Below are 17,749 nucleotides of genomic sequence, written 5' to 3'. Positions count from 1 at the left end.
TAACTGATCACTTGGATTGGCTTTCAAAGTTTTGAATTGTTACCGTTTGTTATAAAGACACCAGCAGTGATGTGTGCTCCGTGTGTAATGTTTCATCATGATCCGAGATCTCTGTCTCATCGGGGTGTATTGTGATCAGGAGGGATGAGGAGGATGTTTAATGAGGAGCGTTTCCTGCTGTTTAGTCTGCAGTGACAATGATGATGGTGAGAGAGTTGCAGAATCAAGTAAACGTAGGACTTGGACACAGAGAGCGTTGAGATCTGCCTTTGTGTTACAGCTCAGTGTGTGTTTGCCCTCGGCACACGGGTGGACAGAGGCTTTCTCCAGTAATACCACTGAAAACACCGTCTGTTTACCTCCTGCACAATGAAGGCTTTCTCCTTTCAAACACCATGATCTCACATAAACACTTTATTGTTTCTTAAATGTTTGCTGAGGATTCATTAAAAAAAATATTTTTATTGAATCATTTTAATATATTTAATATTTTGTTTTGCACAAAACCATTTTCAGTTCCCCGAAGAATCTTTCAGTCAACCGTATGAAGAACATTCTAAAAGAACCTTTTGTGGAATGTAAAGAACCCATGAATGTTGAAGAAGGTTCTTCGTGGAACCATCGATGCCAGTAAAGAACCTTTACTTTTAAGAGAGATTTATTTTTCGATTCGCTGCAGTTTGCATATAACTTTGGAAAATAGTGGGATATTTACTCAGCAACCTGTCATTTTAGGGAAAAACGAATTTAATTGTAATCATGTAATCTAGTTTCATGGGTTTTTAACAGATAGACAAGGGTTATGGTTAACTGGATTTTATCGGACCACAAGGTTCACCATGAGGATCTACTTTCCCCATTCTTTTTTTATTATGCACAAATGATTATCAGAGTTCCCAAGGTAAGACTTATTTGTTCAAATATGCAGATTATACTGTTCTTCTTTCTTTGTTTTCACATTTAGACCAGGAATATGGGTTGGGGTGGGGTGGGGGTGTGGGGGGTTAACATGAAACTGGATTTGAATGTCTCAAAGACTAAATATATGCTCATTATTTTTAGTAAGAAAGCAACTAAACTAAACTAATTAGCCCACCTGTGCAGGTGAAGAATGAAAGTGTCTTTCGCTCATTTTATTTTTTTCCACATTTCCGGGAAGTCGTCATAGTTGGGTAAACTTCTATAGTGGTGAATGAGAGCCTACATTATATTCTTCGTGTTCTCATTTGCTTTAAAAGAAAAAATACACTTTTGCAGGATTTGCGTGGATTAGTCAGAAAAGGATCCATAGGAATAATATATATAGTGGAAATCTGTTTCCATTAAATTGGTTTCAGGCAGTACTTCCTTGTAAGTGTGTTAGGTCTTACTTGTCATGAGTAAACTACAGTAATACCATCTGATGACATCATGTAGGCTACTTTGACGGCCGAATGCTTGGAGGTTGGTTAGAGAATAAAACACTTTGTCTACGTTGACTCATTCATTTAAAATACTCTACTTATTATATCGCGCTATAGACAGTTGAGTCGACATTGTCAATGCATTGTCAAAATTGTCGTCTCTTCACTAGTCTCAATCTGAAGCGTCTTTTCACGCTCACCTGAACTGTTCATTAGTATTCATCAGAGCCCGCTCTGATTGGTCGATTATCCGGTGACGTTAGCATTAAGGCGGGAATAACCCAAACGTTTCTTCAATATTCGTTAGCAGTCCTGCGCTGCAGTCAAGAGAAACGCAGCGAAGAGAAACACTAACAGACCAGCGTGTGTTTACAATAAAACTTCATTACAGAAGAAAACAAGTGATAGGTTTGATTTCACAAGCGTTTCCTCAGGTTATGGTTTCAATCTCAGCTGTCTCATCATGGATCTAGTGCAGTTTTATCACCCGGAATCGTTTTCCTTCCCTTCTGAACAGAACAAGTAAGTAACTTTATTAATTTACAACTTTATACGGACATAAGCAGGCTTGTACAAAAATAATTGAATTTTATTTGGTGTAACTTTGTAATAGAAAAGTATAGCTGTATAAAACTGATACTAGGCTGAGATTTACTATGAAATTGATTGAAGGTGATCCTATATTAATTTATATTATGTAAAAGTTACACTGCCAAAGTACAATACTTATAGAGGAGTAACACACACACTGACACACACATATATTTGTGTGTGAGTGTGTGTTTTGCTCATCTGTAAGTCACGTGTGCACTTGCAAAAATGTAACAGTTTCCACCGAAATACTTGCTATTGTAATATTATATATGAATGATTCATTCTATTGATTTATTCAGAAGAGAAAGTATGGTAAATAGATATTCGTTGATACTTTCAAGACTGTTCAGTTTTACATAATAAAGATCAGATATAGGCTAGTAAATGGAATGTAATGAAAGTGTTTTTCCATAAATCAGCAACTTTAATATCTGTAAAAACTGTTAATAACTCAATCCTCAGACCAAGATTATTATCAATCAATATTTCCAATAAGATCTAAAAAAATACAATACGAGACAAGTTCCACAATGTCATTTTGTACATGATGTTTTATTAAAAAGTTTTTTTAAAAGCATCTTTTGAAGGACCCAGAAACCAATGCGTTGATCAGAAGAACACGTAATGTACCATCAACAATTTATCAACCTTAATTATTACTGTGTACTGAAAGGCATGATATTAGTTGCAGTGCTCTAATCCTCACTTTGAAAGAGTTGGAAAAATCACGAATATAATCCTGCTGTATACCGTATTTACGTAATAAGAACACATTCTGGCAGGGTTCGTGGCCATCTTACTGCAATAGGATTTGAGAAGTGTCACAGGTAATTCCTCTGGATCCCAGACAAAAACCCTGATGGGCTTTAGGATCACGTTACTGGCCTCTGCACACTGTGTGTGTGTGTGTGTGTGTGTGTGTGTTAGAACAGGTGTGTTCAGGTGCTGTGTGGCCTGTAAACACTACGTCTGACATAGTGGGAAATATTTCATTGTGCTGATAAAAAGAAAAAACACTAAATTGCTGTTCCGTCAGATTGCAGCTCTTTTCAGGTTTCATGTACTGTAAAACAAAACATCCTGGAAAATTTACTGTAAATGGTTTAAAGTACATCAAAATTGTATTTCTGTGAACCATGGCTAGTAAAAATACACACATAATGAACATAAACAGTTTGTAGAACGTGCACAGTTTGACCTACACAAGGACACAACACCATCAGGGTAACACACACGCGACGTCAAAACAATGTTGTTAGTTTTAAAGCTATATTTAAACAATAAACAAAACTATCACTTCCGTTCTAAAGTTTGGGGTTGGTTAGATTTATTGTTTATGTATCTTCTGCTCAACAAGACTGCATTTTTTGATCAAATGCAGTAAAACAATAATATTCTGAAATAGTATTGCAATTTAAAAAATGTTTTTCTTTTTGAATATCTTTTAAAATTTTATTTATGATCAAAGCTGAATGTTCAGCATCATTACTCCAGTCTTTAGTGTCACATGGTCCTTCACAAATCTTTCTAATATGATGATTTACTGCTCAGGAAACATTTCTGATTCATAATTTTTTGTGATATTTTGATAAATAGAGTTAAAAAGGAACAGAATGTATTTGAATTTTGTTAAATTTTCAATATATGTATATTCTGATCAATTTAAGGCATTATTAATGAATAATTTATTGCAAAACAATGTTTATAATTGAATTGAAATTATATTTACTTTTTTCACTCTAAATTTTAAGGTGACCGGTGACTCATATGTTTTACTTACAAAACCAATGGCGCAGTATTTTGTGTTTGAAATCAAAAACAACATTTTTCTATAAAAGGATATATATTGTTAAAGATTCATTATAAATCATAATAATATAATTGATATAACAACAACATGTATGCATTGTTATACTGTAGAATTACTTAATTATACTGTAGTATTGTCTTGTTAAATCTGTTTTTATATATAATTTAAATGCATTTATACCTAACATTTAACTGTGTAATAGTAATAAAAAAATTCACACATGTATTTGTCCCTGTTTCTTAATTCTCATTATTCTTTTCATTTCCAAAGCTTCCTGGACCTGATGTCAATCAGCAGCCACTACATCAAGACCGAACCCTCAAGCCCTTCGTCCCTGTCGGACAGTCTGACCCAGCACAGTCCCGGGGCGTCATCGGACGCTGGGAGCAGCTTCAGTTCAATAACTAAAGGGAACCCAACGGGTCTGGAGTCGCCTGGGTCATACACTGCGGTCAAGGCAGTCCTCAAGCCCCCTGGCGCCCCCTGCAGTCTCCTGGAGGAAGCAAAGGTGAAGAGCACACACGGGCTCAGCTCAGGCCCCAAACGCCTGTGTCTCGTGTGTGGAGATGTTGGATCTGGCTTCCACTATGGAGTGGCGTCCTGCGAGGCCTGCAAAGCCTTCTTCAAACGCACCATTCAAGGTCAGGATCACAGTTTTCACAAAGATTTTAAGCACTACTTAAGGGGAAAGTTCACCCAAAGGTAAATTAGCCCATGATTTACTCACCCTGAAGCCATCCTAGGTGTATGACATTCTTCTTTCAGACGAATACATTCAGAGTTATATTAAAAAATGTCCTGGCTCTCCCAAGCTTTATAATGGCGGTTTATATTTTCAAGTCCGTCCATGATAAAAGTGCTCCACACGGCTCCGGGGGTTAATAAAGGCCTTCTGAAGTGAAGCGATGAGTTTGTGGGAAAAAAATCCATATTTAACACGTTACAAAATAAAATTCTACTTACGCACAACTTATGCAACTTATGACGTCATCATGGTGTATCGTAAACATCAGCAGTATGTCGCATTACTCACATAAGTTGCGCTTAGACTTAAGTGGAATCTGTTGGTTCGTTTGGCCGGAAGCTATTTATTTTACTCTTTTAATTTTTAATGTTTTAAATATGGATATGTTTCTTACACAAATGCATGGCTTCACTTCAGAATGCCTTTGTTAACCTGGTGGAGCACTTTTATCATGGATGGAAACACTTTTATCATGGATAGATGCACTTTTATCATGGATGGATACACTTTTATAATGGATGGATACACTTTTGTCATGGATAGATGCACATGTATCATGGATAGATGCACTTTTTTCATGGATAGATGCACTTTTATCATGGATAGATGCACTTTTATGATGGATAGATGCACTTTTATCATGGATAGATGCACTTTTATGATGGATAGATGCACTTTTATCATGGATAGATGCACTTTTATCATGGATGGATACACTTTTATCATGAATAGATGCACTTTTATGATGGATAGATGCACTTTTTTCATGGATAGATGCACTTTTATCATGGATAGATGCAGTTTTATCATGGATAGATGCACTTTTATCATGGATAAATGCACTTTTATGATGGATAGATGCACTTTTATGATGGATAGATGCACTTTTATCATGGATTGATGCACTTTTATCATGGATATATGCACTTTTATCATGGATGGATGCACTTTTATCATGGATAGTTGCACTTTTATGATGGATAGAAGCACTTTTATCATGGATAGATGCACTTTTATCATGGATAGATGCACTTTTATCATGGATGGATGCACTTTTATCATGGATAGTTGCACTTTTATGATGGATAGAAGCACTTTTATCATGGATAGATGCACTTTTATCATGGATAGATGGACTTTTATCATGGATAGATGTACTTTTATCATGGATGGATACACTTTTATCATGGATAGATGCACTTTTATCATGGATGGATACACTTTTATCATGGATAGATGCACTTTTATCATGGATGGATACACTTTTATGGACTCATTTTCATTTTTGGGTGAACTATCCCTTTAAAATTAATAAGAGCAAACTGTTGTCAACATCGATAAAAGGTGTGTTTGTATGTATGATACACAGATTTAGCTAGATGCATGTTTTGGTCCTGAATCTGATGATGTCTGTTTGTCTCTCTCAGGTAATATAGAGTACAGTTGTTCAGTCAGCAGAGATTGTGAGATCACTAAAAGGAGGAGAAAGTCCTGTCAGGCCTGCCGCTTTACCAAGTGTCTGTCTGTGGGAATGCTGAGAGAAGGTGAGAGTGTGTGTGGATGATTCTCACAAAAACCGACACATTTCACCCCAAAATCTAAAGGCAAAAATATTTGAAGTCATTATTTTCATGAAGATTAAGCAACTATCAATGCGTCAGGATTTTCGACTATTGAGGTTTTTTTTATTAAAATTATAATTCCCAATAAATTCCTAAATTGATAAATTCCTAATAAATTGATTTTCAAAATTAAGATTAGCATTAATAGATCATGTCATTGGTTTACATTACAGTAAGAGAACGGACAAGAACTCTGGTGGTAAATAATATGCTTGATTGATTGTCATAAAAATCCTAATTACGCATAATTATATGTTTTGTTGGATTGTATTATTTGCGTTCAGCACTTTGTTTCCACTATTTGACAACTGCTGCTTTAAGCAAAATGTCTTTGTTTTGATGATATGGGCACGTTCTTGATGGGTTTTGTGAGAAAATGGCTCACTACATGTAGTGCAATGACACTACAGTACATGCAGGCTCTTTTGATATGTTTGGCTATGAAAGCATCTGGGATCAAACATGTACATGTTGGGCTTCTGGAATATACTTTAGTGCTTTCATATACACAACCATAGATATAATAATAATATTCCGATAAAACTGAAGCAGTCAGCAAAAAGTGTTATAAAAGTGCAGGTGTGGAGTCGTATTTTTGCTGCCCTGATTTAGTTTCAGTGCACCTGCTTTTTCAAAACGCTGCCAAAATAATTTGTAAAATCAAACGGGTGGAGATCTATTTCAGCCGAACTGTATATTTTATTATACTTCTTCTATCCCATAATCTGCCTTTTAAGACACAGCTGTGACAGGTATTGCATTTTACGTTTAATCATTTAGTGAACGCTTTTATCCCAACCGACTTACAAATGAGGAGAACAATAGAAGCAATCAAATCAACAATAAGTGCTGTGTTATGGGTATGATCTGCCGCACAGACAATGAGATGTAGAAGTAGGAAAACAAACAGTCTTAAAGCAGAATTCCTATCACTCAAGAGATTTCAAGGGAAACTTGGCAACCACAATAAAGCATAAACGAGTACCGACAAAGACCTGAAGCAGGAGAATAAACACTCACTGACTGATCACGTTATTAGGTACACCTTGCTAGACCGGTTTGGACCCCTTTTGCCTTCAGAACTGCCTGAATTCTTCGTGATAGATTCAATAATATATATAGACAGTATATATGGTATGTATAAAACAAAATATTAATTTAATATGCTTTTCAATGCTTTCTCAATTTGTATTTTTATATATTTTTTTCTTTAATATTTTGTCTTGCATACTTGTATTACAATATTAATATGTGTGTGCAAGATATGTTTTTTTTTGTTTGTTTTAAGGATAAATAATTCATTTATATTATTAATAATGAATTATTATGAATCAATTAAGTATTATATCAAATTATTTCATATTTTTGTCTTGCATGCTGGTATTACAGCATTATTGTGTTCACATACATTGTTATGATGAATTACAAACCTCTCTAACTAGGTCTATACTTACATTTTTAATAAAGTAAATTCTAGTAGTATCAGCCAGTTTCTGTGTATTTACATTTACAGAACCTACATGATTTTCTTCATTGTGTGTGTGTGACTCCAGGTGTGCGTTTGGACCGGGTGCGAGGAGGACGGCAGAAATATAAGAGGAGAACTGACTCTGATTCCAGCGTGTACCTCAGCGTACCTCCACCTCACAGAAAACCCCGTAAGAAGCACGTTTCACCTCAGCCAGACACATCTGCGTCTCAGTGTATGAGTTAATCACCTCCCCTGGCTCTTTCTTTAGCGTCCTGCAGCATTCAGGGGGAGAATCAGGTGGTGAGCCTCCTGTTGGGGGCGGAGCCCGAGCGAGTGTGTGCCATGCCTGACCCTGCGCTCCCCGACAGTGACATCAAAGCTCTGACGACCCTGTGTGACCTCGCCGACAGAGAGCTCGTGTTGAACATCAGCTGGGCCAAACACATACCAGGTACACACACTCGAAACTGACATGCCAAAGAGACTTAAATTACACACACACACACGTGTTTTATCTACTATCTGTTTTGGATACAAAGAGATAAAGTGCTGTTAGTTCAGACGTGTTTCTGTGTGTCTGGTAAAACAACTGGAATGTCAAATCCATTAGATGTTTTCAGAGAATTAAAATGTCTTCCTGTATTTGAGACGCCTTTTAGCTGCTCTAAAGACACACATTTATGTACCTTAATAAGGACTTTTCATAGACTTTTGTTGTTATTAGAGCTAATGTACTTACTACAGACAAACTCTAACTTATCTTTATAACCGTATCCCTGAAAAACAAGCCTCAGGAAGTGATGACCGGACAAAATGTCCTCACTTTACTCTCTTTGATCTCACTCCTATGGTCTAAAACTCAAACGAAGGTCCTCACAAAGATAGTTGTGACACACACACACACACACACACACACAGAGAGAGAGAGAGAACTGGCCAGCACCTGTTTTTGTGTTGATACTGACCTCTATAGTAATGCTTACAAAACAAACCACAAAACCAGGTGTGTGTGTGTGTGTGTCTATGATTCTCCATAACACGTGACTGATTATATGCACTATTTTGTGCACTGGATTATTTGGTGAATAAACACCATTAATAAACATATGGACAGAGAGAATGTGAGTGATTATTACACAAATCTACATGAAGACACACAATAGACTTCTATTGTTTTAGATAAGGTTAATTATAATGACTACAGAAATTATAAACAAAAAGCAAAAAATAGTGTAATCTGTATTTTCTAGTCAAAAATTAATTTACTTGGGGAAAAAATTGTGTAAGATATTAAAACATATCTTGATATATTCAAATATACTCTACATTATGTGTTTATATTATTTTACAATTTTAGTTGTTTTAATGGTGGATCTTAGAAAGTTTTGTGAAGTTTATTATTATTATAAATATTATATATTTGATAGGGATGCACCGATATGAAAATTTTGGCCGACACCGATAACCGAAAATTATTTATATTTAAAGGCTGATTACCGATATATTGGCCAATAAATATAAATCCAAGTTTTTCTATAATTTTTGAGAGACTGATTACAAAAACAAAAGTCTCACCATCACACTATTATAAAGAAATTCTCATAATTTATGTCACCTATATGACTTGCGCTGTTGCATTTAACTGTATTTTTCTTTGCACGTCTGAAATGTCTCAGCTATGTCTTTTATATATATATATATATATATATATATATATATATATATATCAGCTGTGATATATTTATATATATATATATTTTTTATTTATTTATTTTTTTTGATAAAAACATTTTTTAATCATTTAATTTGTGAAAGGACCATTCAACACTTTTACATATTTTTTGGAGTAAGAATATATTTTAATATTTATGTTTTCATATTATATATTAAAATATATAAATATTATAATTGTTATAGTTTTATATGAATTGATATTTTTCAATAATTTGATAATTTTTATATTTTTTTTGTCTTGTACAATTTTGCTTATCAATTGAATTAATCTTGTCTTTAGGATATTTAGTATTATTATTATTTATTTATTTTTACAAACATTAAAGTTTTTTCGCCTTATTCTTACTATTGTCAGGCTTAGCTCCCTTCTGCGAACAGCTTTGTCCCCAAAGTGTAACACAAGCATGTTTGTGTTTGTGTGTTTTACATACACATGAGCGGTTGTGTGTGTTCATGTCAACATTGAAATACTAAGCGTGTGTGTGTGTGACAGCAGCATTATCTCTTCCCTGGCGTCTGAAGCAGGATGTACAATAGAAGATGACATTGCTGATTTAAATGGCTCCAGGGTTGTTTATTTGCGTTGTTTGTGTGTCACGAGGGCCCTTTGATTCCGTTAACACGTTTCACAGACGTCGATACGGCCGCGTCTCCAGTGCACAGCGTGAACAGCAGCGCTGCCTCATTCAGCCCACGATCGATCAGCGCAGATGCAATCAGCTAATGAACGTCACTCAGGAGGAGAGCGAGCGAGAGATACGAGTCATTACGGCCTCTGATAAGCATCGGTGATGGGTGAAAAAATCAAATCAAAGCTCCTCTCCTCCCGCGCCACACCAAACTAATCACTGGCTTTTTAATTAAGTGTGCGAGAACGTGAATAAGAGAGATTCGTCCGTCATTGACGCGGTTCTTCAGGGGACAAACCTCTGTCACACACACACACACACACACACACACAGAGCTGTCTTTCCTAACAGAGGTCACAGTCCAGTCTGAAGCTGAATAGAAATTAGCTCTAAAATAAATAAGAAGGGTTTTATCTGTCATATTAAAATCATATTTTATGAGCTGATTCAACATCTCAGAAGCAGGTGTTAATTAGTTATATAGCTAATTATGAACTTATTTAGGTGATTAGTTGTTTTAGTTTGTTTATCAGATTAGTTGCTTAGAAGTTTATCTAGATAATGGATATTGATTGGTTATTTAGCTGAATGTAGTTGTTTAGGATTGCTTATTTAGTTGATTAGTAGTTTAATTAGGTGATTCATTGTTTTAAATATGTTAGAGCTGCACGATTCTGGATAACCTGAGAATCATAATTTTTTGTTTCAAATAGAGATCACGATTCTGAACAGAATCTAAACAAAATAACATGTAATTTACTAGAGTTTCTTACGAAATGATAATTGCCGCAGTCTTGTTTAAAGTTCCCCTGTAGTCAATAATTGTATGCCTTTAAACTCGTCTTTGATCCCCAAACTGAAACATATTTAATTGTTTTTTCTTTTAATTGTTTTTTCTTCATGCCTTAGAATAGTTTGAATGCAACTCTAGTGCACTCCTTATTTAATATATGCAGTTCTATGAATATGCAAATAAGCCCCGCCTCCACTCACTCACCCCAGCTCCGAGCTCCACTCGTTGATGATCACACGTTGACCTGATTGGTTACAAAGTAGATTGTGACATCAGAAACACCAGCGTGTTTTTGAGACTGTCTTTGGTTCACTGCAGTTTTAAGGACAAAATACGACATATTCATTTGCACATTAAAAGCTTGATTTTCACCACAGGGGGACTGTAATTAATCTGAATTAATTATTTTTTTAAATCGGTTTGAGTGATTAATTCAATGATTTTTTTTAAAGGTTTAATAGACGCAATTTAGTAATGAGATCGCAATCTTTTAACGATTAATCATGCAGCTCTAGTTTATGTAGTTAAATATTTGTTTTTTTTTAGTTTTTTTTCTGGTGTTTACTTTGGTGATATTTTGGTACTTTTGTTATTTAGCTGATTATTTATAATAAGTTTAGTTATCTGATTTAGTTCTTTTAGTAGCACTTTACAATACGTTTTTATTTGTTAACATTAATGCACTAACTAACATTAACAATGAGCAAAACATTTGTTACAGTATTTATTAATCTTTTTGTTTGTTAATAAAAAAACAGTTAGTTCACAGTGCATTAGTTCACATGTTAGTTCACAGTGCATTAGCTAATGTTAACAAATACTTTTGATTTTAATAATGTCTTAGTAAATGATTAAGATTAATAAATGCTGTAGAAGTCTTGTTCATTCTAGTTCATAATAACTAAATTAGTCAACTAGTGTTAACTAATGAACCCTTATTGTTGAAGTATTACCGTTATTTTTTTAAAGAACAATTAAAAACCAATGATCTGACCTATTATCTGAGCTTCTCTGATCAGTTACTCGTTGACTCCTGCAGGTTTCTCCAGCCTCTCTCTGTCCGATCAGATGAGTCTCCTGCAGAGCGCCTGGATGGAGATCCTCATCCTGCGAGTGGCTTTCAGCTCGCTGCCTTGCGATGACAAGCTGGTGTTTGCGGAGGATTACATCATGGATGCTGAACAGGCGAAGTCAGCAGGTCTGCTGGAGCTCCACATGGCCATATTACAGCTGGTGCGCAGGTACAGATCCATGAGGCTGGAGAGAGAAGAGTTCGTCACTCTGAAAGCCATCGCTCTCGCCAACTCAGGTAAATGATACAAGTACTTGTACAGAACATTAGAGCAAGGAACGTTCAACCCTTTTACACAAAAACATGCTTTAATGCGGCTAATAGCATACTAAAAGGTGACGTATGTCGTTTCTGCGACACTAGTGGCACCTAGCGGGATTACAAAAATAAATCTTATTTTTAAACAATCTTACATCCCTTTGCTAGCCTGGCTCCGCCCTCCTACGTTCTTCTGCTCAATTTTCATTTTCCTTCAGTACTACATCTGGGATTGTGGTGTATTCTTTGGTTTTCTCCGGTCAATTTTTTACCAATCCAATCAGGCTGAGAACGATTTGCGCTAGTTTGAGCCGTCATACGTCACAAGCAAACGTTAGCGATAGCGGTTATGGCAGATCCAGAGTATCCGCCTTCCAGGAATATAAAGTCTCTGTACAAATGAAATGTACGAGAGTGGTGGGACCCGGCCGGATGCCTGTGAAGGCTTCTCAACAGGTTCTTTCAATAAAAGGTCCAACATATTAGGAATACTTTTAGCTGTGTTGCTATGTGTCATGAGTGAAGGCCATTGCACAGTCCGAAATTTTCGTATGCGTTTTTTCGTATTTGTGATTTGGTGGCTCTGAATTGTCTAAACACCATTCAAATTGCTTGCTACGGATGCGAAAAACGCAGAAAATCGAACCTGATTCGATTTTTTTTTTATGACGGACGAAATTTTCGGAGGCAGTGTGCAAGCGTGATTGACATAACGTGAGGTGGTCATATTTATTTTTTAACGTGCGGAAATTTCAGACTCAGTGTGCAATCTACTCCATCTGTGTTTTGATCATTGTTCTGAATCCGATCAAAAACGCGATTTTCTCAGCTTTTTGCTGAAAATTTTGCTTTTTTATGAAACTTACCAATATTCAAGTGTTGAAAAAAGGGATTCATGAAGCTAGAATACAGTTTAAACGCAGAGGGTCTGTTCTTTCTTTTGATAAATTGCATGTTTAAATATTCATTTACATTACATTTATTCATTTAGCTGACGCTTTTATCCAAAGCGACTTACAATTGCTATATATGTCAGAGGTCACGCACTTCTGGACCAATTAGGGGTTAAGTGTCTTGCTCAGAGACACATTGGTGTCTCACAGTGAATTCCAACCCGGGTCTCTCACACCAAAGGCATGTGTCTTATCCACTGCGCCATCACCACCTCTATTCATACAACAAAATATTCTGGGAGCCATGAAACTTGTGAATAATAATAAAAAAAAAATGCTGGTAGTGGTTGGCAACTTTTTCTTTTAAACGCTGGTGGGGAAACAGTTTAGATGGTGGCTGGGAGACTCGATGAGTAAACTTTTGGGGGAAATAAACCCATTAATGGCACACTAATAGTAGTCAATGAACAATGAACTGGGTTAAGAGTAGAGCCAGACCGATATATATCGGCAGACCGATATTATCAGCCGATATTAGGCATTTTCCAAACTATCGGTATCGGCAGTTATAATGGCCGATAAATGAATATTTCAAAAATACAATAAAAACGGACGAAACACGCTTGAGCATGTCATGAGTGTTGGAGTTGTATAGTTTGTCCACCAGAGGGCACTCTACACCATTCCTGTTGGCAAACCTCGTTGAGTTGGGCACGATACATATATTGCTTGAATAACAACTAAAAGATCGTCCCCATCAGTTCTCTTAAGTCAAATAAGCATGACAAAATTTGTGACTAATCATCCCCAGTTTAAAAAAATAAATAAATAAATAAAATATCGGCCGATATATCGGAATATCGGATTTTAAAACCCAAAAATAATTGTATCGGTATCGGCCTTCAAAATCCTTTATCGGTCGGGCTCTAGTTAAGAGAATGTATTTTAATATAAATCTTACATACTTCACCTTTAACACATTTTCATCAGCATATTATTGCAGCACACAACATTATTTACAGTCAATTTTTGAATAAATGCAGATAAAGCGTTCCTCATTTATTGAAGACGACAGTCAACACTGGATGTTTTGATTTCCTCTCTCAGACTCGATGCATATAGAGGACATTGAGGCCGTTCAGGGTCTTCAGGACTCTCTCCATGAGGCTCTTCTGGATTACGAGTGTGTCCATCACAGGGAGGACCCTCGACGGGCGGGCAAACTCATCATGACCCTTCCGCTCCTCCGCCAAACCTCTGCCAAAGCCGTGCGCCGCTTCTTCAGCATCAAACAGGACGGACGCGTCCCCATGCACAAACTCTTTCTGGAACTTCTGGAGGCCAATGTCTGATCCTTAACCCGACTGGACCATCAAACTGAGACGACAGAAACTTCTGAAAGAGGATCGTTCACAAATCCATGGGGAAAAACAGGTGCTTGTCATGACGTATAACAATAGTACAGGATATACTCCAACAAATACAGTTTCACATAGTTGAGGATTGATTTAACTAACAAAAAAGAAGTATACACTACTGTGTTAAAATTTGTTGTTAATTTTTTTAGCCTTTCTATTCATCAAAAGATCCTGAAAAATACATCAGTTTCCACACAAATCAACAACACGACTGTTTTCAACATTGATAATAATCAGAAATGTTTCTTGAGCAGCAAATCATCATATTAGAGTGATTTCTGAAGAGTCATGTGACACTGAAGACTGGAGTAATGATGCTGAAAATCACAGGAATAAATTACATTTTAAAGTATATTTAAACAGAAAACTTATTTTAAATTTTAATCGGTTTTCACAATAATTGACTTTATTTTTGATCAAATAAATTCAGACTTGGTGAGCAGAAGAGACTTTTTCAAAAAAATAAAAAATAGGGTGTGAATATCGTTAAATTAATGGTGAAAATTTATTTATGTTTTTATTTATTTAATTTATTAAATTTGCAGAAATATTTTTCAGTTTTCATAAGAGTTCTATCATAATAGAGAGCGTCAGCCTTGCCAAATAAATAATAGTCAATAATTACTCTCCTGACACAAATATAAAGGAAAAACAGTGTTTAATAACATCTACTACACATCATTTTCAATTCTAAGTCTCCGAAATGCAGTTTAGAAAGAAATACGATGTATAGATTAACAACATTTAAGTGTGGAAACATCAAATAACAGAGGCGTACCAATGCACTTTTGAAATTTTAACTAATAGATTATATACTAACATAGGATTTGTTTGATGATGCTCATGAATACTGTATATCTGCACAAACTAAGCTGATTGCAGCTTTTGTTTATTCCATTTTTACCATGTTTTGAACCTTTTAGCACACCAAATTGGAAGGCTCTTGCTCATTAAATGACAGAAAAGAAAAGCCATAGCAATATCTGTTCTTCTCAGCCATCCACAGAGATGTGAAACTATGTTTTGAAGCAAGAACTGAACGTTGATTGAAATTAGATCCAGCTCAAAGTGATAGTTCACTCAAAATAATCTGACATTTACTCATTCATGCTGTACTGTTCTGAGACATGTGGTTTTATGTAATATTTATGCGCTGATTGTTGTCTGTCAGTCATTGTGATGATCAGATATGAATATGTTTACCAGGACAGACTGATCTCGTGAGTTTGTTAGTCACATCTGCACCAGTTTAAAGGAGTAGTTTACTTTAAAAAAAAACTTTTGCTGATAATTCACTCAGCCCCATGTCATCCAAGATGTCCATGTCTTTCTTTCTTCAGTCGAAAAGAAATTAAGGTTTTTGATGAAAACATTCCAGGATTTTTCTCCATATAATGGACTTGGTCCAAATGGTCCAAATGAGAGTTTCAGTGCAAACTGCAAACTGTTCAAAAGGCTTTAGATTTCAGACGATGAATAAGGGTCTTATAAAGCGAAACGATCGCTCGTTTAATAAATAAATAACAAAGTTTAAGTTTTATAAGCTCAAATGGTCGCCTTGCTCTGTTCTGTGATGCTCGTTCGTGACTCTCCTGTTCGAACTCGTTCATCAAAATGAACGAAACTTTTCCCGAGTCAACTCGTTCATTCTGTTCGTTGAATAAACCAAATGACATGAAAAAAGATTCGTTCATTTTAATGAACGAGTTCGAACAGGAGAGTCACGAACGTGCATCACAGAACAGAGCAAGGTGAGCATTTGAGCTTATAAAACTTAAACTTTGTTATTTTTTTAATGAGCGATCGTTTTGCTAGAAAAGACCCTTATTCATCGTCTGGAATCGTTTAAAGCCCTTTAAAACAGTTTGGACTGAGAGTGTCTTATGGACCTTGAACCGTTTGGTTCCCATTGAAGTTCATTATATGGAGAAAAATCCTGGAACGTTTTCATCAAAAACCTTAATTTCTTTTCGACTGAAGAAAGAATGACATGGACATCTTGGATGACATGGGGTGAGTAAATTATCAGCAAAAGTTCTTTAAAAAATGAACTACTCCTTTAAGAATGACTGTCATTCTCTGATGGTTTATTCTGGATTTCTGGGTCTGTTATTTATGGCAGTCGCAGTTCTGTGTGTGATTCTCACTGTTTCTGCTTGTGAAGGTTTTGTGGATGTTGTACGATGCTCTCACGAACAATAATGTAAGTTTATCTTCTCGTCATCTGTTTGATTATATGCAATGACTTTTTTTAAAATAAATGGCAAAAATTGTATAAAGATATTCAATAATGCATTAAACAACGGACTTGACGTGTTTTCCGTCTTTGATTTGAAGAACTGAGTGAACGCCGGTCAGGGTTACATTCACTAAAAACAAGCAGATTATTCTGCATATTAATTTGTGTTTAAACCCAAATATTTCTAATCATATTATTTATTTTTGGATTATGGCAATCTGATTGTTTTCTTTTCAGATAAAGGGCTGCATGACAAATATAAACACACAAGCGTACTCAGAGATCAGCAAATATTCCTTGTAAATAAACAATAACTTTATTTGTGTTGGATAACACGGCTGTTTGGTGGGATGTTTTACCAGTGACTGATTTTGATCATCTCAAACAAGCCTATGGTATCACGTGGATGAATAATCATATGCAAATGATATGCAGATGAGGATATGCATAGTAAAACTAGGCGTTGTAATCTCCATATATGGTTATTTCGGGGAGGATACGCATGTGCGCGCGTTCTCCCACTGACTGGGATTTATAAAGTGAATTCTGCGCAGGTTCTGGCGTACGAACGGTTTTATAAGTCTGAATATTTTTTTGCGTACGCCATTTTTGGCTTTCGGGCGCACGTACACTTTTAGTACGGCACAGTTTTATAAATGAGGCCTCTGGTGTTCTGGTTGGTTGCTTACCGGTCCCAGTCAAAAGAGTCCAGTGTGTGTTGATGTCAATGTAGGTGTGGAATTTAATTTCTCTGAGAAAGAGAGATCATTGAGATGGCTGTCGTACCTTTACGTCTATGAATAATCAAGCTAATCGATGCAGATAAATGAACAGCATGTCAGACAGCTCCTCCTGCATCATTTCACAGGCCGTCAGGAACCATCAACACATTAGTCTCTACACTGAGGGTAATTAATGAGGCTCGTATAAAAGATGCTTACACTGGAAGAATCCTGTACGGGTCTGCTAATAGAATGAAAATCCAAGTGTGTGTGCGTGTGTGTGTTGGGATTGCCAAACAGATCCTGCTCTGAATTTATGTTGACTATCACTATTTTTATAGTTGGG

The 17,749-nt window shown here is 35.9% G+C and overlaps 1 protein-coding gene across 1 annotated transcript; it reads left to right on the top strand.

The window, feature by feature from the left end:
- The first annotated feature begins 1,718 nt into the window (after positions 1–1,718).
- On the top strand, positions 1,719–16,827 carry esrrgb (estrogen related receptor gamma b). The gene is made up of 7 exons (XM_039647830.2): positions 1,719–1,925; positions 4,078–4,448; positions 5,980–6,096; positions 7,728–7,832; positions 7,914–8,096; positions 11,841–12,110; positions 14,132–16,827. The coding sequence occupies exons 1-7, from the start codon at positions 1,867–1,869 to the stop codon at positions 14,374–14,376; spliced, it is 1,350 nt and encodes a 449-aa protein (XP_039503764.2). The 5' UTR covers positions 1,719–1,866; the 3' UTR covers positions 14,377–16,827.
- Positions 16,828–17,749: the final 922 nt, after the last annotated feature.

The sequence above is a fragment of the Pimephales promelas genome, chromosome 13 (assembly GCF_988280905.1).
Source record: "Pimephales promelas chromosome 13, fPimPro1.hap1.1, whole genome shotgun sequence".
Taxonomy (NCBI): domain Eukaryota; kingdom Metazoa; phylum Chordata; class Actinopteri; order Cypriniformes; family Leuciscidae; genus Pimephales; species Pimephales promelas.
This window is presented reverse-complemented; position numbering and strand designations above follow the sequence as displayed.

Excerpts from the sequence above, each read along its gene's own strand:
- esrrgb (XM_039647830.2), top strand. The coding sequence starts at position 1,867 with ATGGATCTAGTGCAGTTTTATCACCCGGAATCGTTTTCCTTCCCTTCT. Across the intron at positions 7,833-7,913 it reads TCCACCTCACAGAAAACCCC|CGTCCTGCAGCATTCAGGGG; the intron begins GTAAGAAGCACG and ends CTCTTTCTTTAG. Across the intron at positions 12,111-14,131 it reads CATCGCTCTCGCCAACTCAG|ACTCGATGCATATAGAGGAC; the intron begins GTAAATGATACA and ends TTCCTCTCTCAG.